Below are 22,824 nucleotides of genomic sequence, written 5' to 3'. Positions count from 1 at the left end.
TTTCTTTCTGAACTCAGGCCAATCCTGCTATGCATTCATGCCCAAGCAGCATCTGCCCCTCCCCAAGTGCTGGGGTTGGGGGGTGACGCTGGACCAGGTAAAGTCCCCAAGCATCTATGGGTGTTGTATCAAACCAGCCCAGCCTTGCCTAATCATCTGCAGTGGCAGCTTGCTAATGAAAGCCTTGTGACAAAGAGTGAGGCTTCTCTCAGAGGTGGCGGCCCCGACAGCCCCAAGGTGCAGCCGAAAAAGTGCACTCACTCGCCTCGCTGCCGCAGCCCTGCCGACCCGATCCCAGCGCTCAGCCATGATGAGAAGAGGCCTCCAGGTGGCAGCAAGACAGCCACCACGGAGCCCTTCCTGGCGGCCCCTACATCCTGCCCACGTTCAGCCCTGCCTCAGCATTCGGATCCTCCATGGACTCCCTGGTGAGTGAGTGCCCCGCTCAGCCAGATGGGCAGCCCTTCTCCTGGGGGCCGCGGGTGTAGGGAGCACCCCAAATCTCCTCTTCCCAGATTGTGGCCGGGGCAGGTGAGCAGTTTGTGGGGAGCTATTTGATTTGGCAAAGGAAACCAAGTAGCCCAGATCCACAACTAAGACTACCAGGTTACTTTCAACCTGATCTGAATCTTGTGTGACCACCACTCACTTTCCTCCTATGGCACTCAGACTGTTGCAGCTGAGTTGCGACACCCCCAGACAAAGGACCCTGCGTGCGGCCGACTGCCCATGGGTGCGTTTGGTGCGTGAGCATCCGGCATCACAGAGGACCCCTCCTCATCCCACCGAAGGTACCGCACCCAAAACAGGTTTCAAAGGAGCCCCCCTTCCCCGGGCAGGCCCACGGCTATGGACAGAGCTGGAGTAGCCCCTGAAGTGAGGGGGTGATAACAGTGGTCCTCACCTGTGGTCACACCCCCAGGGTAGACAGTGTCTCAGGATGAGCTCTAGTCTGACCATCAGCTCGCACACTCACAAGTTTGGCAAGCTTAGCTGTGTTTCTTCAGTTTCCCCATCTGCAAGGTGGGGCTAATACTAGCCGTTCTCAGCCTCAAAGAACAGCTCACAGGCTTTAAAAGAGGACAATTTTAATGCGCCACCACAGAGCAGCATGCCTCTGTCAGCCCCCATGCCTTTCCTTCCCTTCCTTTGCACATTAGTGTCCCCTTCCCTGGTCACCCACAGGAGTCCCCAAGGGCCATTTCCTTCAAGTCAACACTGGCAGAAGGGATTGAAGAGCCCAGGAACCCAGGAGCACACTACCTACAGGTCCCGAAGCCCAAGCAGCAGCCCACCTCCCAGGAAGCTGTCTAGTCTCCCTGATTTTTCCTGCCCAGGTCTCAAGATTCTGTCAGGAGAAGACAGATTTGAAGAATTATGCCCTCCCCAATGCCAGCTGGTGTCCAGACATGCTGAACCTGTACCACAAATTTCTGGAGAAAACTAAGGCCGATGGCTGGATCAGACTGCCCTCCTTCAAGTCCAACAGAAACCACATCCAGGAGCTCAAGCTCCCATTAGTGTTAACAGTTTCCTCAGGTAAGGCCTGGGCGCAGAGGGCCCATTGGCACACATGCACCCCAGCCCACCAAGGTCAGATCAGCCAGCCCCCTTCCCTGTGGTCAGAGTCGCTCAAAAAGGAAATTCACAAGCTCTGTGCCAGTTCTCCGCCAGAAGTTTTTTCTGCTAACTCCGCCCCTCCCGCTGCAGCCCCAGGCAGGTGGATGAGAAAAGCGTCCTCTCAGGCCCCTGGCTCCCCTCCTCCCAGGGGACGAGAGCACACCCTAGCAGCTACCTGTGCTTCCAGCCCAGAGTGCACCCACTGGAGAACTGCTGACTCAGCTCCCTGCCCCACTGCCTTCTCACCAGGGCTGCTTCCCTTACTCTCAAGCCTTATCCCAAGTCCTCCTGCCCACCCCACAAAGGTCTGAGGACTCTCCCTTGACCACTGCAGACCTCCGCACACCATCCCTGCTCTGCTAGGCCCAGAGGCTCTCCTGAAACACCCACGGATCCGAGTGATAGAGTTTTCCACTTTGATCTCTCTGCGTGTGCGTGTGTGTGAGCATGCGTGTGTGTTAACTTGTCTCTCTCATTCACATATGTGTTCTTCCAGCCCAGTGATGAATGGGTGGTACATTGGGTTTAGGGAAAAAACAAAGCAGGTGCACCAAAATTTTTTGAAGACTTTGGATTCCATCCGAAAAGGATATAGTTCTTATAGTCGCCTTGAGAAAAATAATCAGAACTTTGGGGGACTCTTCTGCACTTATTTTTCTGTTCAGTATTGTTATTTTGAATTATATGTGAATTAAATACCGTACACTTTAATTTTCAATGTTTAAGGTCTCTTAAAGTCTGACCTGCCCCGACTCTACATCTATTCTCAGCCAGGGAACTTCATGGGTGTTTCTTCCTCAAGACCCAGGGCCCCCTGAGGACAGGGCTGTGTCCCCACAGACTCAGGGCTCCCTGAGGACAGTGCTGTGTCCCCACAGACACAGGGCTCCCTGAGGACAGGGCTGTGTCCCCACACACCCAGGGCTCCCTGAGGACAGAGCTGTGTCCCCACAGACCCAGGGCTCCCTGAGGACAGGGCTGTGTCCCCACACACCCAGGGCTCCCTGAGGACAGAGCTGTGTCCCCACAGACCCAGGGCTCCCTGAGGACAGGGCTGTGTCCCCACAGACCCAGGGCTCCCTGAGGACAGAGCTGTGTCCCCACAGACACAGGGCTCCCTGAGGACAGGGCTGTGTCCCCACACACCCAGGGCTCCCTGAGGACAAAGCTGTGTCCCCACAGACCCAGGGCTCCCTGAGGACAGAGCTGTGTCCCCATAGACCCAGGGCTCCCTGAGGACAGGGCTGTGTCCCCACAGACTCAGGGCTCCCTGAGGACAGAGCTGTGTCCCCATAGACCCAGGGCTCCCTGAGGACAGGGCTGTGTCCCCCTCAGACCGAGGGCCCTGAGGACAGGTCCGTACCTTGCTCTCCAATTGAAGGTTCCCTGAGAGCAGAGCCTGTATGTCCTCTGGTTCTCTCCTCAGCCCTATACCTGAGGCCGGGCTCCATCCATGCTGCTGAACGACTGGCCCTTCATCCTGACTGGGCCCCATGCCCTCACACACTCCTTTCTTCAGCTGTCACTCCCCATCTCTCCCCAGACAAAAGTGACTGTCACATCTTCACCAGGTGTACTGAAACGGAAGGACAAAGCTACGAGTATGTCATCTTTTTCCACCCATCCAAGAAGAAGTCTGTCTGTCTTTTCCAACCAGGCCCCTACCTGGAGGGGCCCCCAGGGTAAGGCCACAGGCAGGCCCAGCGGGGGACACCTTTGGCTGCTTCCTGGGCTTGGCTCAGGAGCTGGATTGGGTGCAACCAGGCTCTGGAGTCTGTACCTCTCTCTAAGGAGCTGGGTTGGGAGTGGGAAGCTCTGGGCTCCAGTCTCACAGACTTGGAAGGATATTCTGTCATCTGGTTCAGTCCCCACTGTGCAGATAAAAAAGAGCCTCCTTATTCAGGTCTGGGAATTTTCCAGTAAGAAGGGGTCTTAGAAGCCACTTTGAGAAGGATGTGTTGGACTTGGAAGAAGACAGGATCTGGAATTAGGAGCCAGGCTCCCAGTCCTGCTCTGTCAGGCTTGCTTGGAGATCCCGAGCAAGCAATTTAACCTCCAGCCTTCGGTCTCCTTACCTAAATCTCGGTGCAATAATATCTACCTTCCAGAATAGCTGATAGATATGCTATTATGGGCCTATAGGTATGTGCTCATAAACCATAAAGCACAATATAGCTATCAGGCCATCTATCCAAACTTCACCTTCTATCCATGGGCAAACTGAGGCACACAGAGGTAAGTCATCTTGCCCAAGGTAGCACAGGCCATCAAGGTCAGGACCAGTCTCTAATCCAGGAGCTGGGACTCCAAGTCCATTGCTTCTCCCACTGTACTCCATTGCCTCCAAACTGGCAATAGACCCAGGAAAGAACTCACACTGGACATAAATACATTCACGAGGGAAATCAGGCTGGCCCTGAGCTTCTTGCCCGAGAATACTGGGTCACCGTGTCCACAGGTGTCTGCCTTCTCCATCCTTGTTCCTGCTTTAGACACTCACTGAATGCTATTGTTGGTTTCAGAATTCCTGCAAGGGAGAAGAGGGAGGAGGGGGAAGGAGAAGCTTTAGGGTCCCAAGGCCTGAGAGAGACTCAGTTGCAGTTAAACAGAACTCAAAGAGCTTAATAGATGTCAGCACCTCTACAGGCCATGGATTCAGACTGCAGCCCTTTGTCACCTTGGCCATCCTTAAGGTATCTTCCATGGGGACACTGATTTCCACACTAGTGCAGGCAGACACTGGGGGACTAGGTCAGAGCTCTACCCAGGCCATGGGTCCCCTTCCTTCTGAAGAGGAACACCCCCAAGAAGGCAGGGATAGGATGGAGTGTGGCTGACTTTATTTAGGGCCTCATGGAGGTGGGGCCGTGGAGTCAGAAGAGGACCACCCAACACTGAAGCCAGAGGACTGAGGGGGTCCAGAGAAGAAATGAGCGCCAAATTAGAAAAACCCAGTTCAGTCTATCTCCTGGGTAAGGAAAAACCCAGTTCTTCCCTGCTACGTCTGTCTTTCCTGTGAGTCTCCTTTACTCTCATATAGAACACTTCCCTTCCGACACTTCTGGTCACCAAATGTTCGCAGATTTTTCCCCACAACAAGCAATGCCCTGTGACGCCAGCTGGGTGTCCTACAATTTAACTCCATTCTGACACTGTCTACCTAGAGGTAGTGCCAGATCCCACAGGTTAAAGTCTCAGTCCCACAAGACAGCTCCCACCCTTCTTCAGATGCCAATGGCAAGTGTAGGTCCCCAGGTTACCCACAACTTCTGTCTGATTTGGCTACAGTTGGTGGTTCCCAGAACCCTCTCCTGTGGTTGGATTAATTTACTAGAACCACTCACAGAACTCAGAGAAACACTTATAGTTACCAGTTTATTAAAGATATGATAAAGGATGAACATCCAGGTGGAAGAAACCCGTAAGGTAAGGTCTGGGAGAATCCCAAGCGCAGGAGCTCCCGTCCCTGCGGTGTTGGGGTGCGCCACTCTTCTAGTGTGGATGTGTTCGCCAACCTGGAAGCTCTCTGAGACCCATACTAATTGGAATTATTATGGAGGCTTCAACACATAGGTATGATCAATCATGAACTCCATTTTCAGCCCTTCTCTCTTCTCAAGAGAATTGGGGGAGGGGCAGGGGGCAGGGCTGAAAATTCCAAGCTTCCAATCACGGCTTGGTCTTTCTGGTGACCAGCTCTCAACCAGGAGCCAGCCGGGAGTTGCCTCATTAGAAAAGACACTCCTATCACCCAGGAAATAGAGGGTTTCAGGAGCTCTGTGCCAGGAATCAAGGACAGAGACCAATATATGTATTTTCTATTATCTTGACAAGTACCCACCCAGCCCCTAGGCAATGAGGCCGGGTAGGCTTCTGGCTGACCAAGAGCTACCCTGAAGCACCTACACACTTGCGGATGGGTCTCCTGCCTGGCCAGTGAGGACAACGAGGGAAGAGCAGGCTTAGGGTTCTTTGGCAACAACTCTTCCCCTCCTTCAAGCAATAGGAGAAGGGAGGTGACTAGAAGCGTACATGAGGTTTTGTAAACATTACCTCATTTGATCTGATGAGATAGAAATTATTTTTACTCACAATTCACACTGAGAAAACTAAAGCTCAGAAAGGTTTAGCAACTTACACAAGATCAAACATGTAGTGAACGTGGAGGCAAGGAGTCAAACCAGGTGGGTGTGGTTGCATGGCCCCCAGCTGGGTGCCTTTCTATTGTCCCCAGCTTAACCAGCAATGGAGCTTTGGCATGAAGGTCAGCTTACACAAGTGAGAATGAGAGTTTTATGTGCTGTACATAAAGCAAGTGTTGGCATCATCCTGCTGAAGCCGGCTCTCGGCTTTCCACCGGCAGCACTGCTCGGGGGTCTTTCTCGTCAGCACTTTATAGGTCCTAAGTTAAGCTCCACGTTTACCCACCTTGAAAATGTGGGCTCAACACTGGCCATAGTGACTAGTGAGGTGAGAGCTGGCCCAAGGTCATGGTTTAGAGACTAAAGCCCAAAAGTTCAGGGGCTTTATCATTCCCTGTAGGAGTGCACCTTTCCAAATTATGGTAGTGGCCGCCGGTAATTAGCTGATGAATCTGAAAAAGGTTTTTCCATTAACTCTAACAACAAAAAAAGTTTTTTCCTGGTGAAATAAAATCATGGTATCAGTGGTTGCTAACACATGCTGTAGCGACATGGAAGACAAATCAGCTGATTTTGACTGGTTTGATCAGACGGGATCCAGATCTGTTTCCTTTCCATTCCTGGGGAAAGACGGAGGTGGGGTTGTTCCAGCCCTGGCCTTGCCCCCTGCCGCCACCATTAGGTTTGCCCACGGAGGGTCACTGGCAGCCATGATAGACGAGACCGTCTCTAAAACTGCTTACCTGGCTGGAGAGGGGCTGTTCACACACAATCTCAACATCAGGTTCAAAAAGTAAGTACGGATCCTTGGGGTGTTGGCCGTTGAGGGGACAGCCATGCGTGGCAGTTGAGGTGTAGAAGTCCTGCCTGTCACTCTCCTTCCCCAGCCACACAGTCCTCTGGTTCCCGGCCGGAATGCAACCTCTGCTGTCAGACTCTGGTTGCTGGCAGATGGGCCCTGAGCCCAGAAACGCTTTAGTCCTTGAGGCAGGGCGGGATGAAGAGAAGGATGGGGGGACAGAGAGGTAAAGGGATGGAGGCCAGGGGTTCATGTGAGGGAGGGGCTAAGCCGCCTCCTCTCCCAGCTTGATCCGTATGGGCTCTCTGGCTGTGCTGAACGTTGGCGTGGAAAAGGTTGAGGACCAGCAGCTTTACATATCCTGCGTCGCCCAGAGCACGGACCAGCAGACCATTTACACCAAAGCTTCAGGTAGAGAGCGCCTCAGCCCCAGGCCCTGTCCTGCCACCCCGACACCCAGAACAAACAGAAGGGGAATGTTAAGGATCCAGTCCCAAGCAGGGGTCCAGCTTTTTAGAGTGGGGTTGGGTACTTGCAGGAGACACAGACAAAGTGAGGGAAAACCCAACTAGGGTTTTTTTTTCTATGTATGAGTGGCCCAACCTGTACCACAGGAGAGGACCCAGGTACTGAGTAACTGGGTGCACATGCTCTGAGCACCCCATCAAGCTCCTACCATCCGTGCTCTGGCTCCTGCCACGTGGCTCCCCCTTCTCTGGCAGGTACTTTCCTCCAGCTGCAGCTGGAAGAGGATTCATCTCAATACTATACACTATGCCTTCAGGAGAGCCTACTGCCAACCGCCTTGCCTACCTGGGACACACTCCAGAGCAGCGGGGGGTATCCGGGAAGTAACCGGTGAAGTGAGGGAGAAGTCACTTTCCTTTGCATAAATAAAGTCTCACAGCCCTGTTCGCAGTCCAAGACCCTTCTGCAGCTGGAAATGAAAATCCTTCCAGGGCCTTCCACATACCCACCTTCCCATCCAGCACCAATAGAAGCGATGTACTGAGACCTGCCAGGGACCAGGCACTGGGTGAGGCACCAAGCACACAGCGATGAAAGACAGGGCCCCTGGCCTCGAGATGCACAACTGTGGTCCGGGAGCAGAGTGCCCCATCAGCTCTTCCCACCTCACCGTGGCTCTGGTTATGGGTGCAGTGCAGACACAAAGGGGGGGGGCGGTCAATTTTACTCTAGGAAAGCGATCAAAGAAGGCTTTCTAGAGGAAGCTGTGCTTGAACGGAGTCTCAGAAGTTAAGTGGTATCCACCAGGCAGGCAGGGGACTATTCCAAACAGAGGGACTATTGTGAGCAAAGGCACAAAGGGATGAAAGAGCACAGCGACTTTGGAGAACAGCAAGGTGTTGAGTGGGGCAGGAGTTTAGGGAAAGAGAAGGGGTCAGGGCAGGTGCAGGCCATGGAAGGCTCCTTAAACCCTGCAATGGAACTTGAACTGTGTCTTGTAGGCAACAGGGAGCCTTTAAAGTGTTTGGGAGTGACATAAAGTTTTGTTTTTTCAAAAGATGACTCTGGTGGCAATAAGAGGTCAGCAAGACTGAAGGTGGGAGCACTGGTTAGGAGACCCTTGCAGGGCTCCAAACTAGAGATAGGAAGGACCTGACATGGTTCAAAGCCATGAAGATGAGAGATATGGAATATGTTGCAAACAAAAGAGTACAGAACTTTGCCACTAATAGTATGTAGTGGATCTGTGAAGGGGAGCCTTCAAGGATGACTCCAAGTTTCCAGCTTGGTGGTTCCAGGTGGCATCATTGGGAATACAGGGGAGCAGGTTTGAGGTGGGGGAAGATAATGAGCTCAGTTTCACACGCATGGAACCCCATGGAACCCCCATCGCATGGTGATCCCCAGCAGGAGCCTGGATATTGTAATTTGGAACTCAGAACTGATGACATACTGACTCGATTTGTAAGTCATCAGTATCAAAACTGACATCGAATCCCTGGGAGTGGATTATGCAGAATGAAAGTGAAGAGGAGAGTGACAGGATGGGAGAGAAAGGAAGGACAGGGAAAAGGGTCAAAGACAGAACCTTTGGTCACACTAAGGCTTAAAGCTGGGGCAGAGAATCAAACACCCACTAAGGGGGCTTCCCTGGTGGTGCAGTGGTTGAGAGTCCGCCTGCCGATGCAGGGGACGCGGGTTCGTGCCCCGATACAGGAAGATCCCACATGCCGCGGAGCGGCTGGGCCTGTGAGCCATGGCCGCTGAGCCTGTGAGTCCAGAGCCTGTGCTCCGCAATGGGAGAGGCCACGACAGTGAGAGGCCCGCGTACCACAAAAAAAAAAAAAAAAAAAAAAAAACCCACTAAGGAAGCTAAGAATAGGACAGGATGGATCATCCTTAAGAAGGCGAAGTCAACAGTATCAAATGCTAACTAGAAGGCAAGGCAGATGGGAACTAAAAAGAGGCCTTTGGACTTGGCAGAGAGGAAGGTGGTGGTCTTCTTTGCCAGGAGGTGGGAACAAAATCCAGATTATGGTGGATGAAAAACTGAATGGGAATGACAGAGTGAAGCTAGATGACTCTTTCTAGGAATTTTGTTGTTGTTGTTGCTGTTATGTTATTTACAGAAAGAGACTTGAGTATATTTATAAATTGTTTTGGAAGGAGCCAGTGGAGAGAGGCTGAAACCCTAGGAGAGAGAGAGGTGTCCTCCAACAGAACAGCTCTATGGTCTTAGAGATAAATCAAGAGCACAGTGGAGACAGGAGTCACGGGACAGCAAAAACATGACTCTGAGACCAAAAGGAAGAAGTGGGGCGTGCAGAGCAGGATGGAAAGTTGCCGGGATCTATCCCAGAGCACCTCGACTTCCTCAGTGAAATAGGAGGCAAGGCCATCAGTGGGGAAAGAGGCCCGGAGGAAGGGGTGCCCATTTCTAAGGAGGAAAGGTTTGATGTGAGGGGGAAGAACAATGGACTGGAGGAGGCAATGGCCACCCAGGAGAAGACTGTACCTCCTCTGGGCCTGCAGAGGACAGGGGTGGGAAACTGAGCAGCTTCCACAGGGATAGGCAGGATTCCATCAAGCCCAGTAGGTGGAGGGGATGTCCAGGGAGAGGTCAAAGATTAGAGGAGTTTTACCAAAGAATGAGAGCTCCAAGTGACATGTCATAAAGGATTTTATTATTAGGTATGGTAATGCCAAGTGCTGACACAGATAAACCTTTACATCTCCATAATCTAACCTGTATCTTAAATAGACTGTACTTTTCACTCACACAAAGTCCAATTTTTGGTGTCTAGCAGTCATTCAGGAACCTGACTGACAAGCATGATTCAACACATGATTTCCAAAGTCATCCTGGGTGTTGACATCCAGTTGCCAGAAGAGAGAATAACAAGGGAGGTTTAGGGGGCCAAACTTCAAAGTGTTTCCTCTGTCACAAGACCGCACCAAACTGCAAGGGAGGTTGGCCGGAAAATATGATGTAACTCTATGTTGTAGAAGAAAGAGAAATAGGTTTGGTAAGTAGCTAGCAGCCACTGCCTCAGTTTGAAAGGAAGATAGGCAGAGGAGGGATGGGTCTGTGTCCAAACCCTCATCCTGACAAGTGAAGAGTTCAAGTTCAGGCCTCAGCTAAGAGTCCAGGACCTGAGACTAGGGCTGGGGATTCAGGGGATCAGAGAGAAGGAAGTTTTTGTGGCATGGAACAGGGTCAGAGAGTTGGACCCAAATTCAGCAGTGGTGGAGAGGTGGGTGGATCAGGTTCTCTTTCTAGTAACTAGACCACACACTTCCTAAGCCATCTGTCTTCAATAACGAGCAAAAGATGGGTTGACGTGGATTTGAAGGCACTTGATCCAGTGCCCTCCAAAAACGGGAGACTTACTAGAGGCCATAACAAGAAATCTTGTGGCAGCCAACTATGCCCTCCCCCATATACTCACATAAAAACTCTTCCTCCTGTGCTTTCACAGTTGCCTTTGATAACCTATTAAGCCCAGAGTCTAAATCAGTGTATACCAAAAACATATTGTCCTTTATTCACGGTCAAAAAGGACCTAATCTTCATTTAAACACTCCCAAGAGAAGAAGGGAAATATATTCTATCCTTCCTATGCAGTCAAGTAAACGAAGGAAACCGAAACAGTGGTACTTGGAAACTCAAGTACAGCTTGCTTCTCTCTTCTCTCATCTGGAAACTGGATGTCAACACCCAGGATGACTTTGGAAGTCATGTGTTGAGGATGGCAGAGGTTGGATGCACACTGTCACTTCTCTACTGGGGCCAGCTTCTAACAGAAACAGGCAAAAGCTGGAAATCTACAGAGGTAGGAGGCTCTCAGGCAAGGCCCCACAGCCAGTTTGGGAGTGTCAGCCTTGACTGGAGAAGGCCAAGTGGGCAGGCAGGGATCTTGGTAAGGGGAATGAGGTCATCAGCTGCTGGAATACTTCTCTAGTGTCGAGGGCTTTGACAGATGCCTCTCTTCTCCCAGGAGGCCAAGTATTGCAGCTTTCTAGGCAGAAACAAGGGGAGTTTCTGCCTCCACACTTTAAAAACCAATTCCATGTGTAGTGCATTCATTGGAATTACAGCTACTACATAGGCAGATGGGGTGGAATCCAACAGGCCATCCAGGCAAATGTGGCAGGTTATTCTGCTCGAATCAGCTTATTCTGCTTGAAGGATATGTGTTCTCCAAATGTCTGAATCAAGTGCCAAGAGAAACCAAAGAGTGAATAAGGCAATTGTAAGACCAACCAGTTCCAGACGGCAAGGGACACCAATAGTTCATACCAGCTCTTAAAAAAGGGGCCCCTAAGGTCTTCCTGAAACTAAGACCACAGAGTTAGGTCATTTATCACGGGTCCTGGGTAAGGAGCCAGAGCTGCAAGACACAGTATATCACCAACCCTATCACCTGCTAGCACCTACAGTGAGCATTGGTGGCCAAGTCATGCTGCCTGAGGCCACCGCTCAAGGACACAGGACAATTTAGCCGAAAAGCCCAGGGAGTCTTGTAGCAGTTGTCTGCTGACCTGGAGGAAAGGTCTGTCCCCTCTGTGTCTCTTCATCTGGCTTGAACCCAGGAAAGCACTCTGTACTGCCCAGTCCTCTAAGTGTCCCTCTACAGTGGCACTGACGAGAAAAAGGAGGTCAAGGCCCTGGGTCATCTACATAGTTCTTTTTCCTTTTCTTTTTTTTTAAATAAATTTATTTTATTTATTTATTTTTGGCTGCATTGGGTCTTCGTTGCTGCACGCAGGCTTTCTCTAGTTGCAGCGAGTGGGCGCTACTCTTCGTTTCAGTGCACGGGCTTCTCACTGCGGTGGCTTCTCTTGTTTGAGAGCACGGGCTCTAGGCGCGTGGGCTTCAGTAGTCGTGGCACGCGGGCTCAGTAGTTGTGGCTTGCGGCTGTAGAGCGCAGGCTCAGTAGTTGTGATGCTCGGGCTTAGTTGCTCTGTGGCACGTGGGATCTTCCCAGACCAGGGCTCAAACCCGTGTCCCCTGCATTGGCAGGCAGATTCTTAAACCACTGCGCCACCAGGGAAGCCCACCTACATAGTTCTTGAGTGGCAGCAATGGTGCTGGAAGAGGTGCGGAGGCCACACCCTGGGCCCTCATTCAAGGGAGAAGCTCTGCTCAATTATGAAGACCCCTGGGGTACAAGAAAGAACCATGCTCTTTAAGATAGAAGATCTGGGTTCTAGTCTCAACTCTGCTACTGTTCTGCCATCATTTCTCTTTGGGTCTGTTTCCTGCTCTATAAAAATGAAAGGGTAGATGAGGTGATCTCCAAGTTCCTGGTCTGATGTCTTATTGTTTGGCTACCCAGTGTGTCAGTCATTTGCTTGATGGCTCTCAGATCCCCACCCTTCCCCTACTCTGCCTTAGACTGCAGAGGGCTAGTGCCTGCAATATACATTTCCCAGTCTCCTTTGTCATCTGGCTTTGGAAGGCTGGTGGAAGACTGGAAGGTGGGAAGTAAGGAGATGTCAGGGTATTTCTCCCCTTCTCTGTTTTGGGAGGCAACTCAAGTAGTGGCTGTGTCTCCATGGTTACAGATCCTGCTAGACAGCCCTCATCTTCCTATTTGCCTTTTTTGTTCTTCCACCACCTTGGTAACAAATTCCCTGTGTCAAACTCCCTCTGTTGAACCATCTAACAACTGCTGTTTTCCTCACCAGACCCCAACTAACACAGCCAGGTTGTGGATTATCTGCGGTCAGTTTTCAATCCCACTGCTGTACACCCTTGTGTGCATCCTAATTTAATATCCACCAAGAGAAGGAAATGGAAGGCAAGAGAAAGGAGGACAATGAACTGTCAAAGATTGAGCATAACCCTGGCTAAATCCAAATCTCTGCCCATTTTCCCCAGAGCACTGCACAGCTGAACACAGCTGGAGAAAACCCACACAACCTTGCTGTCCGGTCTCACTTTAAAGCCTAGATCGTTATCCTAAAGTGGGCCCGTAATACTGCCCTGCAGTCATCCTGCAGATCATCCTGCCCTGCAGATCATTCACTCTCCTGCTTTCCTAGGCGACTGTTTCTTTCCTGGTCCTCTCTACTCAAATGCCTAGCACCACCTCCTCCCCCATCATCACTCTCAGCTAAAGACCTTGCTTCCTGTTTCACTGAGAAATCAGAAGTGTTCAGAAAGAGCAAGCTCCCACTACCACACCTCTCCACCTACTACCTCTACCAATTTATTCTACTTCCCCTCCAGTAACTGTGGGTGAACTGTTCACACAGCAGGCAGGGGGCCACCCTTAGCTCTGTTTCTTGTGCATGACACCTATTTCTTCTAGTCTACTTGGCAATATTGCTCCAAATATTCTCCTTTCTCTCTTCTGCATTATCAGTTTTCCTTTTCTATTTGATTTTTCCCATCAGCAAACATACCATATTTCTGTCATTTAAATTTTTTTCTCTTGATGCTACTCCCTCTCTGGCCACTGCCCCACTTCTCCCTACTCTTTTAGCGAACTCTTCCAGAGAGTTGTCTTTGCTCTCTTCCTTCTATTCTTTCTCAAGCCCACTCCAATCAGGCTTTTGCCTTCACCACTCCATTGAAACTGGTCTTGGCAAAGTCACTAATGACTCTGCAGGGCTAAATCTAATGGTCAACTCTCAGTCCTTATTTTATCGGACCTTCCCACAGCATCTGGCACAGCTGGTTCCTCCTCCTCTCCCACTCTAACTGTTGGGCACTCAGGACTCGGTCTTTGGATCCTTTTTCTTTTCTACCTTCAGTTCATCAAATCTGGTGACTTTAAATTCCATCTACATTTCTCTTGGTGCCCACATTTATACTTCCAGTCTGGGCTTCTCCTCTGAGCTCCGGATTCATATATCCAACTGCTTGCTCAACATCTCCATCTAGATGTCTAACAGACATCTCCTCGTTTAATAGATCTAAAACTGAGCCCCTGATATTTCCCCCTCTCAGTAAATGGCAACTCCATTCTTCCAGTTGTTTAGGCCAAGAACCTTGGATAATTCTTTCTCTTAAATGGGGATGGATCCATCAGGGAATCCTACTGACTCTATCTACAGAATATATCCAGAAACTGACTACCGCAACACAGATCCATGCCCCAATCATCTTGTGCCAAGATTATTTCAATATTCTCCTATATGAGTTCCCTACTTACAGCCTTACCCCTTTTATTCTATTATCAACGCAGCCACCAGAGCAACCCTTTTAATGCATAAGTCAAGTCTTATCACTCCTCAGCTCACCACAAGAAGAAGCTAAAATTGTTACAAATGCTACAAGCCCCCAAAGAGTCTGGCCCCGCTCTCTCTGACCTCACTTCCCCATCACTCCTTCTGTTCCAGCTACACTGGCCTCTTCGCCTCCTTGAACACTCCAGGCGTACTTCTGCCTCAGGGCCTTTGCATTTCCATTGCTTCTGCCTAGAATGCTTTTCCCTCAGGTATCCTTCCTACTTCCTTCATATCGCTATTGAAATGTTACATTCTCAAGGTGGCCATCTTTGACTACACTATGTAAAATTGCGTGCTCTCCTGACACCCTCTATGATCCTCCCCTAATTTAATTTTTTCCCCAACAGTGATTTCCATCTAATAAATTGTATTTTTTCCTCAGTTATTTTTGTCTGTGGTCTTTCTTCCCCCACTAAAGTATCTAGCCAGAAGATTTCTCAGTTTTCTCACTGCTATATCCCCAGAGTGCAGTATACAGTGCCTGGCACATAGTAGGTCGTCAATAACTATGGATGAATGAATGAAGCCACAGAATCAAACTTCCTTAAATCCTACCCTTCCTCTGGACTGCTTATCACAGAAGACAAAAATGTCCTTATTGTCAAGTCAGATTGAAGTGGGGTTTCTCTTTTCATGTACTTTTAGCAGAAGTCAGCCTAACTGATGCGCATGTGTGAGCTTATTTAATCTTCATGCCAACTCTGAGAGTTAGGTATTTTCTCTCCATTTTTCAGATGGGAAAGGTGAACCCCAGAGAGATTAAGTTACAGGCCAGAGATCACACAGCTGGTAAGTCCCAGAGCTCAGATCCCCAGCCCACCTGACTGATGCCACAGCTGTGAGTTCTCGGCTGCAGCACTCCACACAGACCACCCTCCCCAGAAATGACACCAGGGCTGAGCTGAGTCAGCAGCCACAGGATTGGAGGGTCTGCGTGCCACCAGGGATCTCCATAAAAGAAACATTTGCTCCCCCCAAACCCTCAAGTATCAGATGTCAGAATAGTCATCTTGTTTCCTGAGTTTCACAATTTGTCTTGTTGCTGTCGTTATTGCCTGTCTGCTTCCCCATTCTGTGTCTCCCCAGCACCTAGCACCATGAAGGGGTAAATGAACTAATTCAGACACAATTCTGCTTAATATCATTCATCCATTCAACAATCCTGCTTGAGCACCTGCCTTGTTCTAAGCACTGTCTTTGTGATGCTTACAGTCTGCTAAGGGAGGAGGACATTAAATAATCACAGAAATAAATCACAGAAAAGAACAAAACAAAACTGTGAACAGTACCATAAAGGAAAAGTATGGGATGCTGTGAAAGTAGACAAGAGAACCCCCTAATTTCAAGGGGAGCATGTCAGTGAGGGCCTCCAGATCTGAAGAGTGAAGGGGAAGTGGTCCTAGAAGAGAAAGTAGCTTATGCAAACATCCTAAGGAGTGAATGAAGGATAGTGAGTGTGCCTGGAATACAGTTGATGGTCTCATCTTGTCAGTGGTGGCCTGTGTCTCCTAGGATCTGCCTTCAAGGAGGGGAAGGAAGGGGGAGACATCCTCCATGTTTACAGTTTAACACACTTCTGACAAGGTTGGGGGGGTGGGTGGACACAGCCTGACCTTGACTCACTGATGGAAACAGCTCTGTCCTCAGTGTCTCTATGTCCAGAAATTTCAAGCTTGGTCCCTTTTCCCTAGTCCAGTGTAATTGAGAGAACCAGTCACTACAAATCACTCTGTCTGGGAGCAACTGGGATGTCTCCAGAACTGAACAACGGGGGCCAAGGCAGGATTCCAGCAAGGAGGGCTTTGCAGAAGTTACCATTTGTGTCGCAGTGCCTGTGGCTTTCACCTAGGAGGGCTGGGTGGGGCCAGCGTAGCATTAAGGGATGGAGGCCACTGCCCACTAATGGCTGTCTCCCTTTTCACTGCAGCCCTCCCCAACTCCCAAGCAGCCAGGGCCCAGCAGAGAAGGCCCCAGGGCACAGGGCTGGCCTGCTGCTAGCAACCTGAAGGGAGGAGTTAAGAAGGCCGGGCTGACGGCCGCAAAGACAGAGCTGTGTTTATCCAGGAAAAGAGGTTGTACGTAGGCAACGGAGGCCCCTGCCAGCTCCTCCCGGGACTGGGCTGGGGTAGCAAGCTGGAGAGGAAGCTGCTCCCCCACCCCGGGGCTCTGAACGCCTCCTGGCCAGAGGCCAGGACCCAGAGGCGGCCCACCAGTGAGGCCTGCACTCTGGGCGCCTGACCGAGCCTGCTGCCGTGGGCTCAGACTCCCAGGCAGAAAGTCGGAACCTCGCGCTCCCTGAGGTGCGGTGAGGGGGTGCGGTAAGCGCGCGCTGGCGGCGGGGCCTCCCGGAGTCAGCTCAGGGGGTGGCAGAGGATCAATGCTGTCTTTGTGCTCACTGGTTTCCTAGGGAGAAAGGGAGTGGGGAGTGGGAGGGGCGGCCCAACGGCTGGGCCCTCGCGGCAGAACTCGGGATGCGGTAGGGCTGGGACGCAGGGAGCGGGACAGTCAGGGCTTTAGGAGGGGTGGGATTCTGTGCTCCCGAGAGGTGCGTCTCCTTGAACCGGCCCTAAGTGCTCGCTCGCAGGGCAGCAGCAGCCAAGTGTGCAGCGAGTCTGCTTCTGGCCTGGAACGGCTCGGGAAGGCGAAGGAGGCGCGAGAGGAGGCAGGTGTGGCTAGGGCCGAAGGATGGCTCAGCCTGGAGAAGCTTGCGGTGCCGCCCGGGAATGCAGCCTGCGGGGATGGGGTGCTTGGGAAAGGGGGGTAGTCCCAAGGGGCGCCAGATCAGACACTGGAGGAGAGCCTTAGTCTTCTGGATTGGGCATGAGAGAAGGGGGTGAACCCTCCAAGGGCCGCGGTGTCTCTTCAGGGGGAGAGTGTATAGGAGCAGGGGTTCCGAACCCGGGTCGGTGTCTGCGGCTACAGACCTTTTGTTAATGAGGGTGTTACTCTATTCTCCTAGTGGGTGTGTAAGGCCTTCTAACTCTGAAGTGGGTGTACATCTTCAGTACCAGCGGGAGCAATGGGAGAGCCTGTGTACTCGGATGTCCGAGGCCTGATCCGAAAATGTTACTTGTCTAGCCCTGGGCTCCCTCTATTTCTCCCTGGACCCCCCGACTTTGCCGCCCTTTGTCCCTCCCCATCCTCCCCCCACCCCGCTCAAACAGGGGCTTGTGCACCCCGTGGGCCCGTAAAGAAGGGCACGGCGGCAGACCAGATGCTCGTTTGCAGCATCACCCACCTTGGGCTTTCCTTCTTTCCTTGTACAGGCCTCCACCTGAGACGCTGGGTTTGGACCCTCTCGGCCTCGTGGAACTCGGACTTTCAGCCCCCCCATCCCACCGCATGTGGCTCTTGGAGAAAGCTGGCTACTGGGTGGGGGCCGCGGAGCCCAGGGCCCGGTGGGCGCCCTCCGGCCTGTTTCCTAAGCGCCGCACCCCGTGCCCGCTGGCTCGCGCCTGCCCCAACGTCCTCACCCCCGATCGCATTCCGCAGTTCTTCATCCCACCTCGGCTCCCCGACCCAGGCGGCGCCGAGCCCCTCAGCGGGCGCGACGTGGACGGGCGCGGCCTCCCCGAGGCCTGTTCGCTGCCGCACTTGGCAGGCCGCGAAGGTTGGGCCTTCCTGCCCGAGAGCCCACACACGCGCCGGCGCGAGTCCCTGTTCCACTCGCCGCCGCCCGCCCTGGCCGGGGGGCTGCCCCCTGCGCAGTTCAGGCTGCACGTCTCCTCCCCGGACCTGCGCCTCTGCCGGGCCCCCGACAGCGACACGGCCTCGTCGCCCGACTCGTCGCCCTTTGGCTCGCCGCGGCCAGGCCCCGGCCGGCCCCGGCCGCCCAGGCCGCGCTCGCTGTCCCCAGAGGAGGCGAGCTCGGCCGACACCAGCCCGTACGCGCCGCGCCGAGCGGGGCCGCCCACGCCGCCGCTCTTCCACCTCGACAGCGGCCAGCTGCGGCCGGCCAAGGAGAGCGTGCTGCGCCTCGAGCCCCTGGGCGGGCAGCTGCGGCTATCCGCCGAGTACCAGGCCTGGCCCGGGCGGCTGCGGCTGCGCCTGGTGAGCGCCGAGGGCCTGCCCGGGTCGCGGGCCGGCCCCGGGAGCGGCGGCGGCGGCTGCTGCGTGGTGCTGAGGCTGCGGCCGCGCGCCCGGGCGCGGGGCCAGCGGAGCCGCGTGGTCAAATGCAGCGCCAACCCCATCTTCAATGAGGACTTTTTCTTCGACGGGCTCGGCCCGCCTGACCTGGCCGCCCACAGTCTGAGGGCCAAGGTGCTGGACAGGAGAGCAGGCTTCCGCAGGGACGTGCTGCTGGGGGAGTGTGAGACGCCCCTGATTGCCCTGCTGCCCACCCTGCGTGGTGGGCTAGGTCCCGGAGCCTCCCTGGCGCCTGCCCATCTCAGCCTGTAGCCTGAGAGACTGCCTCTTCCTCAGGAGGTCTCCAGCGGGTCTGCAGTCCTCATTCTTTCCATCTGCCCGGCATGTATTTATTTTTGCTAATAAAATATCTGTTTGTCTCTGGCGGTATCTCTCCCACTTGTTGGCACCCTACGCTCTCAGATCTGCAGCCTACCCTCCTCCCTCTGCCCTGGCCGTACACGGGATGGAGGAAGCTCATTCAGTTGTCTGATTTGGAGCAGACCTTAAGCAGTGGTTCTCAAACTTGAATGAGCATCACAATAACAAGACATCAGGAATCCTGGATGAGCTTGGTAAACATGCAGAAAGAATCCTGGGCTCCATTCCTGAGAGACCCTGACACTAGTTCAGTAGGTCTGGCCTGAGTAGGTTCTAGGTTCCCTGTTCAACCAGGTCCCTACCCCTTCAGGGGGCCCTCCAATCACTGAGTCACTCCAGAAAAAAACTCTGTGACTGAAACCAACAAAAGCCACCTTCCGCTGGGGGTTCCTTGGGGCTGCACAGGGGAAAGCAGCACTACCCCACCCATCTACCCACCCCCCCATCTGTTCTGAAGAGACATGAAATTTCCGTGTCTTGGGAGTGAGTCAGTGGATGTAAGACCAGCACGCTATGCCTTTAGGTGTCCTCTCTCTTGCCTGTCCCTCCCACACCTGTGCCACCCTTGGGGGTAAAGCTGGAGCCAGGAGCTAGAACAGTGCTTGGTAATGAAAGACCAAGATAGAATGTCCCAGGGATTGAGGTCCTGGGGGAAGAGGGGGTCCCACTGGACTGTGAGAACTGTTCTCAGGGGTGCCCAGAAAACGCTACCCCAGTGAGTAGGGGCAGAATGTGGAAAATGGATAAATGTAGGTCACATTGTGTTTACCTCCTACCTGAATGTCCCTGACGTCAGCAGTGACCTTCTTCTCTCTCCCCCACCTTCCCTGGAGCTGGTTCCTCTTGGCTCAGGCCAGGCTTGGAGGAGGAAAGAAGGGAGGGGGAGAGGGAGGGAGGAAGGGAGGCGCTGTGCCAACCCAACTTCTTTCTCCCTCCCCGCTTTCTCATTTTGCCCGGTGGCCCTAACCAGGGCCAAGCCTGCCTGCTGGATCTAGATAAACCTCAGCATGTGTAATGCTAACATCACACACACACACACACACACACACACTTGCATTCAGAGCACCCCTCGGTTCCTTCTCCCTCCCCTGATTAGGTCCCTCCTCACCCCACCCTCAACCCCCCAGACCAGGGAAATCTTGCTCCAGATGTCCACTAGATGGTAGCATTGATCAAATAATATTAGGTGCTAACAGCTGCGCCAAGATAATCGCCATGCAAGGAACCGTTCCAACAACTTGCCACCAACCCCATTGAGGGTTAAGTACTATTGCTAATATTTTTATCCAGTGTGACCTTGGGTTTTACTCATCCAGTGAGGGGTAGAACTAGGATTCAAACCCAGACAGTCTGGCCTTAGACTCTGGGTTCTTAATCACCTCACTATAATATCCCTAAGTGCCAGCTGCCACTTCCCAGTCAGGTCACTTCCTTCCCCAGGATGACAGCTCTCCGATCTTTTCAGCCTGTGAAGTCCACCCATAGATCCAGCTCCATCCCTAGTACTGTCCTACTTCAGTCCCAAATCCTCCCCTAACAACCTTTGGTGAGTAACTGGATTTGACGCCCATTTGAAAGTAGCTGGAAAGAGAAGTAGAGGCCATTTACCCTTCATTCATGCAGTCCTTCAACAAATACTTAGGGAAGGCCAGGAGGTTCTGGGCATTGGATACAGCAGTGATCAAAACAGACACGGGGGGCTTCCCTGGTGGCTCAGTGGTTGAGAGTCCACCTGCCGATGCAGGGGACACGGGTTCGTGCCCCGGTCCGGGAAGATCCCACATGCCGCGGAGCGGCTGGGCCCGTGAGCTATGGCCGCTGAGCCTGCGCATCCAGAGCCTGTGCTCCGCAACGGGAGAGGCCACAACAGTGAGAGGCTCGCGTACCGCAAAAAACAAAACAAAACAAAACAAAAAACAGACACGGGTATCAGACAATTTACAAAATGAATAAGTAAAATGTAGAAACGTCACCTGGTAATATGTTCTAGAGAAAAATAAAGCAGGAGAGAGATTAGGAAGGGAGTCAGACAAAGAGAAGAAAGGAAGATTGTAAGAATGGAAAGAGGGCGGGAGGGACCGAAACATTGCTTTTTAACCACAGTACTTTGTACCAGTAGGTTCTGTACTTTATTGTTATGCCAGTTAATCATTGCAACCACTCAGTAAGGCGGCTACTGTTACCATTTTACGGAGAAGATAGATCAGAGAGGTTAAGTAAACTTGCCTGAGGATCAGCCCTGACTGCAGGGAAGTTTTAGGACTGTGGCTCCATCCAGACCTCCTACCTCACCTGCCATTCAGAGGAGGCTCGCAAGGTGAGAATTCAAGTCCACTCCAGTCAGGAGCTGTGACCCTCCCCCTCCCCACCCCCCCATGGGGACCACAATGTCCCTGGAGGAACTTCCAGGCTAAGCTAAAGCCACAGAAGCATGCCCTGGGGCAAATAAGGTCGTAAGAACCCCTCCTGTGTGCAGACTGCTCTGGCCTCAAAGCATGTTCACAGACACAAGTCTGGACAGATATTACTGTCCCCTTTTTAACAATGTGGTAATTGAGGACTAATAGTAGGCTACATTCTTACCCGTCTTTCGGCTCCAAAAATCAGAGCTCCTGCTTTTCAACCCTCCTTGCAACGTCCAAGTCTAAATGACCACAGATGTTAATTGACAGATGAGTGCCACAGGCAGGGTCACACGGAGAGTTCAGGGCCAGGAGCTGAGGTCAAACTCCCACTGGTCCCTCCACCCACAGTGGCCTTTGTAACAGGAAAGGGGAGGGGTGGTGACTGTGAGATCTACAGATGTTTATAGAGCCGGAGATGTCCTTTTTTTTAATGGCTGAGGGGACTGTGCCCCCTCCCTGAGTCCCTCCGGTGGGTTGAGGTCTCCCCCAGGCATGGACCTCTTAGAAAGGACACATAGGAAGGTACTCTTAACCACTGGATCAGGCCTCCCAGAGCGGGTGGCCCTCGAAGGATGGAGCTGAGGTGGTATGTAGCATGCAGTCAGCCCAGGCCCCACAAACTTTCCACCTTTACACCCCAGGCCCTCCCAGGAGGGGCAGGCTTGCACGAGCTTTAAGTGGTTTCTGTGGTCTAGGGGGTGGAAAGGAAGGGAAGAAGAAGTTGGTGACTGCTCCCCAGTTCCAAGCCACCACCACCACCCTCCACACCCCCAGGCTGCTTGCCCCTGGCGTTCAGATTCCCCTGATAAGGGAACTTGGGCACGTGGTGGGTGAATTGATTCTCTGATCCCTATCAGCCTCTTCCTTGCATAAGAATGTGAGAATGTATTTGGGGAGGAAATAACCACTGCCCTGCTCTGAAAGGACTGATTCCTCCAGAAAAGAATCTGTGATTAGAGCAGGAGGGAGGAAGTGTAGGCATGAGGGGGGGACTTCCCAAAAGGATGATCAGGGTACCTACTTGCCCCAGGGAGAAAGAACACCAGCCATCCATGCTTAGGGTAAGGAAGGCATAGAGATACGCTGGGAAGCATGAGACTAGCTTAGGCCTAGAGCCAGGACCCTGTCTTCCCAACCACCAGTCACTTCCTCCCCACCTTACACAGTGGCACAAAGTGGCACGGCTGAGAGAGGCAGCCAGACCTACCGTATCTGGGGTGGGCAGGGCTGCCTGGCACGATGCCAGGGCCAAGTGCCCATCCCCAGGCACTCTGCACGGCCTCTATTCCATGCCCATGCTTGGTAGGTCAAGAAGGATCCTGAGGGACCCAGAGTCACAGAGGAAGAGAGGCTGAAAGAGGAGAAAACAGAAAGAGGGATGAGCTACCGAGGCACAGAAAACAGAAGAGCCATAGGCACGGAGGGGTTGGCAGGCAGAGACACAGAGAGAGGATACCGAGAGGAAGCAAAGCCAATCGTGGGCAGGGAAAGGGACAGCAGAGCAACACTCTGCCCCGGCAGCCCCTGCACCCTGCCCCTCTGCCTCTTGCTGGCTCTACTTCTCTGCTGGGCACTGGCCTGGGTGGTGCTTTAGAGAGCTTTACTTCTTACTCCAAGCTTGCCCAAGGGGCTGAGCCCCAAAACA

At 52.7% G+C, this 22,824-nt stretch overlaps 2 protein-coding genes across 2 annotated transcripts; both read left to right on the top strand.

Moving 5' to 3' along the window:
• Window positions 1-307: 307 nt before the first annotated feature.
• Window positions 308-7,423, top strand: THEM5 (thioesterase superfamily member 5; the record flags this gene model as incomplete). Its single annotated transcript, XM_079943012.1, is given in 7 exon segments — window positions 308-339; window positions 341-428; window positions 1,338-1,539; window positions 3,164-3,302; window positions 6,445-6,555; window positions 6,848-6,972; window positions 7,284-7,423. Coding segments are annotated over 7 exon segments (837 nt in total).
• Window positions 7,424-17,610: 10,187 nt separating this feature from the next.
• Window positions 17,611-18,666, top strand: C2CD4D (C2 calcium dependent domain containing 4D; the record flags this gene model as incomplete). The annotated part of the gene is made up of 1 exon (XM_079901061.1): window positions 17,611-18,666. One exon carries the CDS (start codon window positions 17,611-17,613, stop codon window positions 18,664-18,666), a length of 1,056 nt encoding a protein of 351 aa, XP_079757187.1.
• Window positions 18,667-22,824: the final 4,158 nt, after the last annotated feature.

The sequence above is a fragment of the Stenella coeruleoalba genome (genome assembly GCF_951394435.1).
Source record: "Stenella coeruleoalba genome assembly, chromosome: 1".
Classification (NCBI taxonomy): domain Eukaryota; kingdom Metazoa; phylum Chordata; class Mammalia; order Artiodactyla; family Delphinidae; genus Stenella; species Stenella coeruleoalba.
The sequence above is the reverse complement of the archived record's forward strand: the minus strand, read 5'-3'. Positions and strand labels throughout refer to the sequence as shown.